This window comes from Apostichopus japonicus, chromosome 16, assembly GCF_037975245.1.
Source record: "Apostichopus japonicus isolate 1M-3 chromosome 16, ASM3797524v1, whole genome shotgun sequence".
Lineage (NCBI taxonomy): Eukaryota > Metazoa > Echinodermata > Holothuroidea > Aspidochirotida > Stichopodidae > Apostichopus > Apostichopus japonicus.
Genome location: NC_092576.1, coordinates 36,676,441 through 36,688,286, shown reverse-complemented (window position 1 = coordinate 36,688,286; position 11,846 = coordinate 36,676,441). Strand labels below are relative to the sequence as shown.

Genomic DNA, 11,846 nt, shown 5'->3' with positions numbered 1-11,846 from the left:
CGTCAACGAAGTTGCTTCTCTTATCAAGAATTGCGCATTGGTCAACAACAATGATATTGTTCTGACCAAAATTCCCTAAAAACTTTGAATGCTCTACAATAGCACTGCTCACAGCACACAATCTTAACTAATAATTTGAATTACAGTGACAATGGATGTTAAGTTGAATATAAACCTGACCACTTCACCAGAATCACTGGGAGTGAGAGCCTTACCTCGTTTTTCAGGTTGAGGATGAACTTTTTCATTGTCTCGTCTCCATTGTCGATGTGAAAGAACAGGATGAGGCAAGACTGGTATTGACAAAGAAAAAAATACCGAACAGAATAAACAATGACAAAAACCTTTGTTCCTTTTTTTTTTTTCTTGTTCAATTTGCCATTGTTATATTGTTAGATAAACGTTTCAATGTGTACCGAGGCATATTCTAAATCATGCATTGATTTAAGTAATTGTACCGTTAAATTTATTTTCATATGGGGTGGATATTAAATGACTTCAGAAAAAAAAAATGGGTTAGAAGTCAAGGACGCATACTAGAGGGCTCTGTTCACAAATACAGAGTGACCATGCACCGTCATATACTGAACTGAAGGTGTCACGTTCTCTGCTACTGTAGCATTTCATATATCACATCACAATTAATTTCCACAAATATCAAAATTAATATCTTGATCAGCCATGGCCTCAGAAAGAAAACTCATCAATCGGTGTTGGCTTGAAAGTGGCTTCCAGATTATATCTGTAATGGTCAGTGTCTCAAAACCACAGAACTTCAAACCAAGTAACTTGAGCATATGTTTTCCCAGTTTCAAGTACCTTGTGGATCCGTTTGGTCCATGGCCCGCACTTTATATCCCCCCCCCCACCCCTTGGTTTCTCTAGAGGTTTATAATATATGCAGATGACTTCACATCAATTTACTGTTACTTTTCATCAACTAGCAATGTTTAACTCAACTATGACAACAAACCCTGTACACTCTAGTGTTTACACCAGTCCAAAAATCAGGAACTGGGTACCCGAGAGCTGTTACCCGTTGGGTATCCCGGTACCCAGAAAAAAAATTGTTTACCCTCGTGTATCACAATTTTCAAGAAATTACATATTGGATGCTATAATAAATGAATTATATTCTCTACTGACAATGTTTTCATGTTCAAATACATACATGTACAGTAAGATAAGGAATAAAACCTTCCTCAATAATTTCTATTTGCTTTTGTTTCTTTCATTAACTTGTTAATAACTTAGCATCAATACTAACATCGCAATGCCGCCAATGCTTATGTTTGCTCTACACCTCTATTGGATAAGACCATATGAATATCCAATTTAGCCCTTAAACAGTTGTAACTACTACTATTTATTATGCAGGCCGAAGGTTCGCATTAGCCACGAGATTGCGCGATTCGACACCACCATCACCACACAATCACCACCATCACCACCATCACCACCATCAGTAGAAATGATGAATAACTATCATTGTTTTTGGATAATATTAGAATCCTAGAATTATAGTAAAACATTGAGAAGGGAGAGAGAATAGTCTGTCCTTAAACTCATACCTCGTCTGCAGGTTTCCGTCTTTTACCATGTGACAGAGGAACGAAGCTGTCGTTCACATCGGTGCTCACCGTCATCTGAGAGAACTGCTCTGTTTCGGGCACCGGGAGAACATCTTCAACTTTTGTTTCCTTGAAACGGGAAAAACAAAAAAAAAGGAGAACATTTAAACAAAATTCCAACTATCTTATAGCTCTACATTTTAGAGAGATAGAGAGTTAGATGGTTTGACGGAGAGGGAAACGTCAGCAAATGTTATTAAAAGAATAGTCCAGGTCAAAATTTCTCTTTGATATGTTACAGAGGAACATAATCTAAGCATTCTGGTGAAATTTGCATTCAATTCCTATGTACCAGTTTTGAGATATTAACAGTTGAAGGTATCTGATATTCTACCAAAAGTGAACTTGAAGCAAACAGGTGTGATGTCATAGTTGCACACTGACAAATAATGTTTTGTTTTTTCTTTATTTTTCAGACTATTGATTTGACCTTTGATTGGATAGGGTTACTAGTTTGTCTAAAGGGAATGTAAAGTTTATTAAATACCAATACCCTTAGGAACATTCGCATGATGGATGCAGCCAATTGTGGAGTATAAAATTAGATGTAAATTTTATAGGAAAACTAAACATTATTTATCAGTGTGCAACAATGATGTCACACCTGTTTGCTCCAAGTTCACACTTGGTGCGATAGGTGACAACTTCAACTGTCAATATCTCAAAAACGGTACATAGGAATTGAATGCAAATTTTCACCAAAATGCTTAGATTATGTTCCTCTTTAACATATCAAAACGAAATTTCGACCTGGACTATTCTTTTATCTGTGCAAGATCATTGACTTTAAAACTGCGTGGAACTCTCACTCCACAGTAGGAAAATGTACCTTCCATAAATGGTCATGTGACATGCTACCAGGTGCTACTGACATTTTATTTATCCCTTTGCCAGTTCGAAGGGATGAGCATTCCATAGAAGACATAACATTACTATAACGGGTATTTATGGTAAAATTTGAGAATAATTACTTACTTTTGGATAATAAACAAATGTGGAAATTTACTAGGTTTGTGGTACAGTAGGTATGAGATCTTGACATTAGTTGTAAGACATTAAAGGAGTAGTGTAAGAGTACAGTGCTAAAAGGTACAGTAGCATGTCACATGACCCTCAGGTGTTGGTATGTTTCTGTGCACGTCTCCTCATTGACATAGTCGGTCCAGGTTAATGTCAACACTGATATGCAAGGGAGGGAGTACAGTCATGAAAGGTTACCTATTAGCTCTCACTGAACACCAATAGATCAGACAGTGCAAAGGTTCATTGGTAATAGGCTCACCTATAAATGAGATCATAATTGACCAGTTTTCTTGCCGTCAAAAGTTCACAATCAAAGTTGCAATTATTGTTTCGTTCCAGACTATCATGTGATGAATAATAACGTTAACAAACTTCTCTGGTCAAATTATTTCCCAGACTTCAAAACAAATCTAGTCAATTAATTACAAAATTGTATCAAATCTTTGAGTTATAGACTAGTGTTCCCTTTTTGAAAATTGTCCAGTTTTTGATCAAATACAAAATTTGTCCTCTGTTTGAAAATACTCCCATGACAAGATAATTCAGTACAGACACTTCAGTAAAGAAGAAAAGAAAAACTGTTTTGTTAAATTGTGACTAAACAGCTCTAGAAAAATATCAAATTAAAAACATAAATAATTCATGGCTTTAGTAATAAATTGTAATGTTTACCAAAGGCAACAGGGCCCAATTTTCTTCTCCGGGTACCGGGGTGAAATCGTGGATATTACTCCAGTTGTTGTTGTACCCGGACAAACCGCTTTTAGAAAACTGATCTGCAATTGAGAGAATTTCAGGCATCAGTTATTATGAAATCATTAGACGGCGGGCAGGTAAGCTCTAAGTTCCTTGCTGCATTCTGGTCTACTGCCACCATATTCTGTTCATATTCCTAATTAAATGTACGTTAGATCACAAGAAGTAGTGTTAAGTTTTTCATTAATTGCTGAGAAGTGTGATTCATGTTCCACCTAAATGTTGCTCTTAAGGATGTTACATTACATGTATCGGACTGTTGTCCTGGTAACTGATATTGGCAGCAGGTCTCCAAGGTGATCAGCCTCCGACCAAACAGAAGTATGTAGGTATAAAGCTCAAGCGTTAAACTTCCGAACAAGGAATAGAACACAATCTCCTATTTATCTTATTCCTCATTTGGGGATATTTAGACACAATGCAATCTGAATTTGATGAAAATAATTCTTCATCCATCGTACGACCTCCATGAGCTAAGTTTGGATGTCCGTACAGAAATTTGTTTGTCTCAGAAAACCTGATGACGATAATTTTTTTTTTTTAAATCTCTCATTGAATGGGAAACACCTCGGATTTAAAAATTTCACTAAACCAACTGAATGGCTTAAACTGACCTCTCAGTTCCGGATAAGAATATTGAAAACAGCCAAAACGTATCTTAGTGGATGATTCTATGATTGGTTGAGTGTCGCAGTGTAGTAGGATATCCACGCTCTTACAATCTCTACTCCTAAACTGTTGACAGGCTAGGACCATCTTACATTGACTGCAGTTCCTTAGAAACACACTGCAGAATAAAAAAAAAAACATAATAATATTTATGAAATGAAATGAGAAATAAAATTGCCTATGTCATCATAATATGCATCACTATTTGAAGGATCAAATCTAATTGAGACCAAGAAGCTGAACAGTTTGTTAGGAAATCATGAATTGTGCTTATAAATGTATATATAAAACTAAGAAAACAAATATTACTGACTTTAAGCAAAATGCATTTTTACATAAATGTATATATATTGTAAAGAAAATCCATGTATACTCCAAAGAAAATATTATTAGAAAAAAGCAGATAAATAAGATATGACTCATAATTGACAAATAAGGAGTATTTGTTTTAGAATTTATTCAAAAACAATACTCCTTATTTGTCAATTACGAGTCATATCTTGTTTCTCTGCTCTTTTCTAATATTACAGAAGTGTATATTAATATATCTACTGTATAAGTACAAAAATATGTACAAAATCGACAGGGATTAAAAATGTTGCTGCACCTACACACCAAAGTGTGCACAAACAATCCCCTCTGGGGCACTGCAGTGCACCACATCTACCTGTCCCCTGGGGGAGTTCCCATAGACGGCAGCTTTAAACTGGCGCACACACCCGCATTTACAAGTTACCTCGCAAGTCCCCATTTAAACACCTGAGTGAAGAGAGGCAATGGAGATAAAGTGCCTTGCCCAAGGACACAACGCAATGACCTGACCAGGACTTGAAACCTGCAATTCTTTGAGTCCACTGCCTTAACCGTTTGACATTGCAAACTCTATAAAGGGATACCACAAAAAATACTGAACAGTAAACTTGCAGCTTCATCAAATATTTACCTTCCTTTACTTGGTCCGATGAAGATCTTACAACCGGTACAATTATCGACAGTGACCGAGGCAGAATGATCAAAGATGTAGATACAGGAATCCTGGAGAAGCAATCAATCACATAATAATGTCAATGGAATGTCAGATCATGTGATGATGGAAGAAGGGAGATGAATCTCGAAGAGAGGTCTTAAAATGGGCCAGGTTTGCTGTTTTTGTATTTTCTGTTTTGTCTTTTTTTTTACCTTTACCTGTCATTGTTTGTGAAGTCATGATAGGTTAACTAATAACTGTACACATTTTCATCTTGGCCCAAGATTGCAGCATTTTGCTATCATGCACATAATATGTAGAGTACAGTATTGGACAGTACAATACAACACTGTAACCATACAGTATAGAGTATTGTACAGTATAGCACTGTACCATACAGTGTAGAGTATTGTACAGTATAGCACTGTACCATACAGTGTAGAGTATTGTACAGTATAGCACTGTAACCATACAGTGTAGAGTATTGTACAGTATAGCACTGTAACCATACAGTGTAGAGTATTGTACAGTATAGCACTGTACCATACAGTGTAGAGTATTGTACAGTATAGCACTGTAACCATACAGTGAAGAGTATTGTACAGTATAGCATTATACCATACAGTGTAGAGTATTGTACAGTATAGCACTGTACCATACAGTGTAGAGTATTGTACAGTATAGCACTGTACCATACAGTGTAGAGTATTGTACAGTATAGCACTGTACCATACAGTGTAGAGTATTGTACAGTATAGCACTGTAACCATACAGTGTAGAGTATTGTACAGTATAGCACTGTAACCATACAGTGTAGAGTATTGTACAGTATAGCACTGTACCATACAGTGTAGAGTATTGTACAGTATAGCACTGTATCACACAGTGTAGAGTATTGTACAGTATAGCATTATACCATACAGTGTAGAGTATTGTACAGTATAGCACTGTAACCATACAGTGTAGAGTATTGTACAGTATAGCATTATACCATACAGTGTATCTAGAGTATTGTGCAGTACAATACAACACTGTACCATACAGTCTAGAGTATTGCACAGTATAGCACTGTACGTAACAGTCTAGAGTATTGATTGTTCGTTTAAAATGAAAGAAATAAATAAATGGAGTTAAAAATAAATATATAGAAAAATATATAGAAAAATAAAATGAAAAAAGGGTCTGTATGCAGGATGTAATACGAGGTGGTGTACTCACTGAAGAATTGGACCTTTGTATTAAACACCATCCTGAGGGGAGGGTGCCTAGTTTTTGTGAATAAAAGAGAATTGCTAAAGGAACTTCAAAATGGTGCTATTTGGACTATTTAGCAATAATATCAGTTTACTTATTGTGATATTTGACAAAGCAAGCATTTAACCTCCCCTGCAACATGAGAGACCTTTGTCTATCCAGGAAATTCTGAAACTGTTATAGATTTTTGTAAAGGTTGGCGAGGGGTGTGGGGGCTGGGGGAGGGGTGGGAGGCTTGCACATGTACTGTACGTACTGCTACCAACCTGACAGTTATTAATGATGAATTGTTGGCCATTTACAGTTCCAGGCACTCTCCCAGCAGTCTCTCCCTTAAGGCCTTCGATGGTAAAGTCTTTAGGATCAGGACGGTCCTTCTTATCCCTGGAGAAAATTTTCCCGCCAAAAAAAAAGGAAGGAAAAAGGGAGAGCAAAGTTAAAACCGAGATTACATAAAACTGCACCACGGGCAATAGACGAGCGTTGCAAGTAACGTGACTTTTCATAACATTCATCCTTTCATAATATTTATTTATTTATTTTACAAAATTTCTATGACGCCTTATCCAATCAGAAATTGCTCTACTTAAGGTGCTTTACAGTAAAATACATACAAACATGATATAAAAATATATAAATCAATAATGTAAGGTAAAAAAAGGGTAGAAAATTTGTTTTACACAATCTGACAATAAATTGTATAAAAACTGCAAATGGGAAATCTAAAAACATACAAACGAATTCTTCAAATTCAAAATATATGCAGTATATACTGTATAAATGTGAAAAATTTTAAATTTAAAAAATGCAAAATGCAAAATGGAAAATGCGTTGTAATAATGTGGCAATATAAATAGTATAGAAAGCAGTATAAAATACACACAGCTTGCTACCGTCGGTAATTAGGAACTTGTGTACAGTCAGTACATACAGCTGAGGTCAATACCCACAGCACAGTATACAGTGTTGGACATCTCAGGTCCAGCTAAAGATAATTATTAAGGTATCATGTTTCATTACTGTGTGCATTTTGTAGCGAAACGAACAAAACGTCACTTGAAAGCAACAGAAAGTTAACTTTTTCAGATGGCCGCACACGGTTTGGGGGGAGTCTTCGATGCCTTTAAGTACTGCCAAAATACCTAGGCTACTTCAACCACATTTTGGTATTTATACCATTCACATGTTATATAACAAACAAACAAATATTGCTCACATATTTCGATGCATCTTACGTTAGGATTCCTCTACTTAGGCTTTGCAAATAAATTTGTAAAATAACATGAAAAATGTCAGTAGGTAAAGAACTTGTTCTCTATGTTAGATTTCCTCACAGATGTAATGCGAACAATTCCAAATGGATATATGTGGCTTGAATGTTACCAGACACACTGCTGCAGTTTTGTTCAAATATAACTTGTCAACCTTTAGCCTAGGCTTTAGTTTTTAAAGCTGCCCTTTAACAAGTCCCTACATGCCAAGTTGTTCTGAAATGATGTTCTGTAGTGTAAACCAATGTCTAATTTGGCTAGGCTGTGTAACAACTCATGCATGTATTCCTGTAGACTATTACTCTTCTTATGAAGTTGGACTGATTTTTCAGCATGTATAACTTCGCGAATTACTGAGAAGTTGCGATTATAAGTTCGCATAACTGGACTACTGTAGAAACCACGTCTAATGTATCCTAACATATACATGGTGCTCGTAACGTTACGCCTACATCTTTTACAACCCGCCCAACACTAGAAATAAAGTAGGCCTAACACTAACAGCAGTCACAGTACGTACACATTATTGCTGATTGAACAGAGATGTGGAGCAAGCTAAATCAGTAAACAGATTGAAATTACCAGCTATATGTCTTGGGGGCTTCTTCTTCTGCTTCCTTCCCTTCACCCTGGTCGCTACCCTTTGAGAATAAACAGCCCATTACTGATCTTTCCTTACTGTTTTGCAGTAATAAATAGTCACAGAACACAGACCTAACAGTAACACCAGCATTAGGCGGTATCAGAGCGTCTCTGTGCACCAATGACTACGGAAATTTGTGGATGACGTAAGCGATAGGAATTAAATGGGAATTCCCCTGCGCGTAGCTCTTTTGACTTTACTGCTATAATTTGGTACCTGCTGTTGCACTTAATATGAGAAAAGAATATTGGAAACAGCTTGAATAACCGCATGTATCTGACCCATAAGTAAGGCAACTCCAGTGATAAAAAGGTGAGGACAAGAGTTAAGTTGGATTTACCTGAATGCCATATTATTTTGCTTTGAGGGGTAGTTGTACGTGTGCGGCATATACATATTGCAAGCTCTTCAAAATCCTGCTGGTATCAATCCATTTCTTGAAACCAGTGTCTTGTCTACCAATACTTCTTCTGCTATATGTATTCCATAAACTCCAAGTTCTGTTGAAAATATATTGCATTCTGACTTTTAAGTGTGCTGGATGTGTTGAACTAATTTTCAGCAAGTATCCTCTGATGCTTTTCTTGTCCAAAACAATTTGGAGTACTTCTCTGGGCCTATGTCGATGTAACCATACTTTATATTGTATACAGTAATTAGGTCCTGCCTCGTATGGCGTTGTTCCAGTGTTGTTCCTATCAAGTAATACAGACGGCGCGCGACAATAATTAATTTGTTGCTGTACACCTAAAAACAAATCTAGACATTATCGCTCTGTCCAACATTACTTCTGCTTCTGTTGGATACTCGTTAAAAACCCCTCTCGGGTATCACAACGAGGACGGTGGTTCGCAGCGCAGCAGTGCTAATAATAACAATCTTGTTAAACACCTCAAGACTAGGGCTCTCCTTAACGGCCGAGGATTGTGTAATCCAGTCTGTTATAGTCCTAGGATAGAAACTATACTGAAAAGCACGATGATTATGTGGAATTTGTGTATAGCTGCCACGCCTCCATGGTTTCAAGAAGGGATTAGTCTCGTTTGGGACTGCAATTAGGCCATTTACAAGTTGGTAAAAGGCATAAGTCTGGCCCTTTTCCTTCTTTCTGTGAGGGGTTCCCACTTCAAAGTCTTCAAGATCTCAGTGACGCTGGATTAACGCTGGGTTATAGGTAGGTTGATGAATATTTATGGTCATTTAACAAACAATAAACTAATCATTAAATGTAAAACATGTTACTATCCTAACTAATGGTAACTCGAGTCAATATCTCTCAACTGTAGTAAATATCAGAATAGAAGTAATTCGTCGCTATTACTAGCACACCTAATGTTATCAGTGTGTATGTTAGTATGGTCCAGGAGGCGACGACCGCCTACACATGTCATGTAGCCACTAAAAGGTTGTGTTGTTTGTTATATTTCATGATTAATGCAGCCTTTTCATTAGTTATTCTTATGATAATCCAGTGCTAGAGGGCTTCGAAGTTAATTTATGACATGTGTGTTTTACCAGGATGCAAAATTACGAATGATTACAATCACTAATAAAGTCAATACAAAAGGTTGTGGATGAACATGGATGTACGTACGGCTGCTATACACATGCGCAGTCCGTATTAACTAGGGGAGTCCCATAATTATTATTGTCTTCTAAGGAATTCCTCATTCAGGGACCGTCTGAACAGGTGTGTCATTAGTTTGTATTGTTTGGGCCCAGTTTACTATGGGGGGTGCATGAATTTAAGAAGTTTTACCATTGTTTTTCATTTATTTCTTTACACTGATTATATGCGAAATGGAGACCGAGATAAGAATGAGTTAGAATTGGCTGCATTGGACGTCACTGTCTCAATTTGAGTATAACTTAAAACGACATATATTTCCATAACTCTTGCCATCAGAATCCATCACTGATCAAATTTGCAGTGGACAACAACGAACGTTTTAGCAGCATATTCATAGGTTGGTTTTCCAAAGCTGGAGAAATTTTCCCTAAAAGGGAATCGTATCTCAGAAAGCTACACTAGTTTTTAAGTGTCTCTTGTTTTTAATAAAATAGTGAATCCTTAATTTAGAAATTAAAGGGGGCTAATCTTTGTATGCATAAAGGTTAGAATACCAATCAACCTTTTCTCCTTTTATAATTAAATTACAATAAATAATGATAAAGAAACATGTTTCAAATGAATGACTAATAGATGATCTAAGTTTTTCCTTCATAGCAGTTATTGAGTTTAAAATGATGAGAAACGATTTTAATCATCTTCAAAGAGCTAAAATGGTAATATAATAACTGAGTTATGTTCTATAAATAATGTATCCAGTGTATACTGTTTACTGTTGTCACATGTTATGACAAATACATGAAGCTCACAATACCGATGTACTTCTTCTTGTATATTGACTATGTCACTGATTTTAAGGACACACATGGGATGACCTGGTTCTTGCTAAAGTTGATAAGTAAAACATAGTCACTATACAATAGTAAAGTTCTTCTTAATGTTCCTTTTTCCTCTTTTCTTAACATAGACTTTCTAAAAACAACATAATGCCATTGTCTGTTTGCTTTCTTTATTCCAATCATCATTACAAGTATGAGACTTCCAAAGAAATTAAAACAACAACAAGTTTGGAAAACGAAATGTTTTCTGGTTCTGATGGGTAAGATTCTAGCTATGAGAGATAAAAAACAGTTTAATGTCACTCACCAATTGATCTTACCAACACAGAACTTAAAGCTGGGACAAGCTTTCATGTCAAACTATGCAGCTAGTCTTCCATATTCAGTAATTTCTTGAAAGAACTAAACATATTCACCTCTTTCATGCAACTCTTCTCTGATGAGGCTGAAACACAAGTCTACACATCTTCACCCTTACAAAAACTTTCTTGTTTTTTTTGTATGATCGAAGAGTTGTTAAGACAATAGAAAAACCCAGGGGATAGCAGTTTAGAGATCTCTTTGATTACTAGGCTGTTACTGGAAGCATTCAAACAACAGTGTCTCTCCATTCACTTCTTGATGGTACCACGAAAATGTTCCTTATCAGAAAGAGCAAGCTGTCTTCATCACCATTCACTTGTTTAAGAAACATCAATATTGCACTTTCTCTACCAAAGTCAGCTTTGACTAGCCTAACACTTGTTTGCAATACCAGGATCATAACACTAGCCTTCTTCACCATACCAGTCTCTTGTTTGTAACAGATCATTATCAATCCCATGCTTCTTATCACTGGCTATGCCTTGGGAAGCATCATGACATACATTAAGCATTTAAAAACCAATCACTTGTTTATAACAAAGCATCGTTCCCATGCTTTTGATCACTGGCTAGGCCTTGGTAAGCATTTGGTCATGAAATGAGCCTTTAAATACCAGTCACTTGCTTCACAGTGCCAGTGTATCTCGCAGTAGCTTCCGAACAGCAGCTCCAACAGATGCATTGGTCGGCCCAGAGTTTTGACAAGAAATCTGGTAGATATTAAATGAAAAATGATTGGGACTCCTGATGCAGGGTGATAGTTTCATTGATTGTAGGAAGTGGAAAAGGGTTAGGCTAGTGGAATATCCAATCCATTTAGTACTTTATTAATATAGGCAAGAACAGAGATACAGGTAATG

The 11,846-nt window shown here is 36.4% G+C and overlaps 3 protein-coding genes and 1 long non-coding RNA gene across 8 annotated transcripts in view; 1 reads left to right on the top strand and 3 right to left on the bottom strand.

The window, feature by feature from the left end:
* The window catches only part of LOC139982254 (uncharacterized), a 281,036-nt gene that overhangs the window by 43,426 nt on the left and 225,764 nt on the right, over window positions 1–11,846 (bottom strand). The gene's annotated exons all lie outside the window — the stretch shown is intronic.
* Window positions 144–8,349, bottom strand: LOC139982267 (protein XRP2-like). The gene is made up of 7 exons (XM_071994946.1): window positions 8,154–8,349; window positions 6,567–6,684; window positions 5,023–5,114; window positions 4,025–4,197; window positions 3,327–3,430; window positions 1,572–1,700; window positions 144–293 (listed from the first exon to the last, which is right to left on the bottom strand). Exons 1-7 carry the CDS (start codon window positions 8,231–8,233, stop codon window positions 159–161), a joined length of 831 nt encoding a protein of 276 aa, XP_071851047.1. The 5' UTR covers window positions 8,234–8,349; the 3' UTR covers window positions 144–158.
* Window positions 8,486–10,914, top strand: LOC139982286 (uncharacterized). The gene is made up of 2 exons (XR_011798103.1): window positions 8,486–9,388; window positions 10,121–10,914. It is a non-coding gene; the product is annotated as an uncharacterized lncRNA (long non-coding RNA).
* The window catches only part of LOC139982270 (autophagy-related protein 101-like), a 112,004-nt gene continuing 110,934 nt past the window's right edge, over window positions 10,777–11,846 (bottom strand). For all 5 annotated transcript variants that reach the window (XM_071994951.1, XM_071994949.1, XM_071994952.1 and 2 more), the window contains one exon: window positions 10,777–11,696. In XM_071994951.1, coding sequence (XP_071851052.1) covers window positions 11,613–11,696 — 84 coding nt within the window. In that variant the 3' untranslated portion in view covers window positions 10,777–11,612. The remainder of the gene's footprint in view (window positions 11,697–11,846) is intronic.

Coding starts and splice junctions, on each gene's coding strand:
- LOC139982267 (XM_071994946.1), bottom strand. CDS start 8,233: ATGGGCTGTTTATTCTCAAAGGGTAGCGACCAGGGTGAAGGGAAGGAA. Junction 5,115..6,566: donor TCATCATTAATAACTGTCAG/GTTGGTAGCAGT, acceptor TTGCTTCTCCAG/GATTCCTGTATCTACATCTT. Junction 1,701..3,326: donor ATTGGGCCCTGTTGCCTTTG/GTAAACATTACA, acceptor TCCCGTTTCAAG/GAAACAAAAGTTGAAGATGT.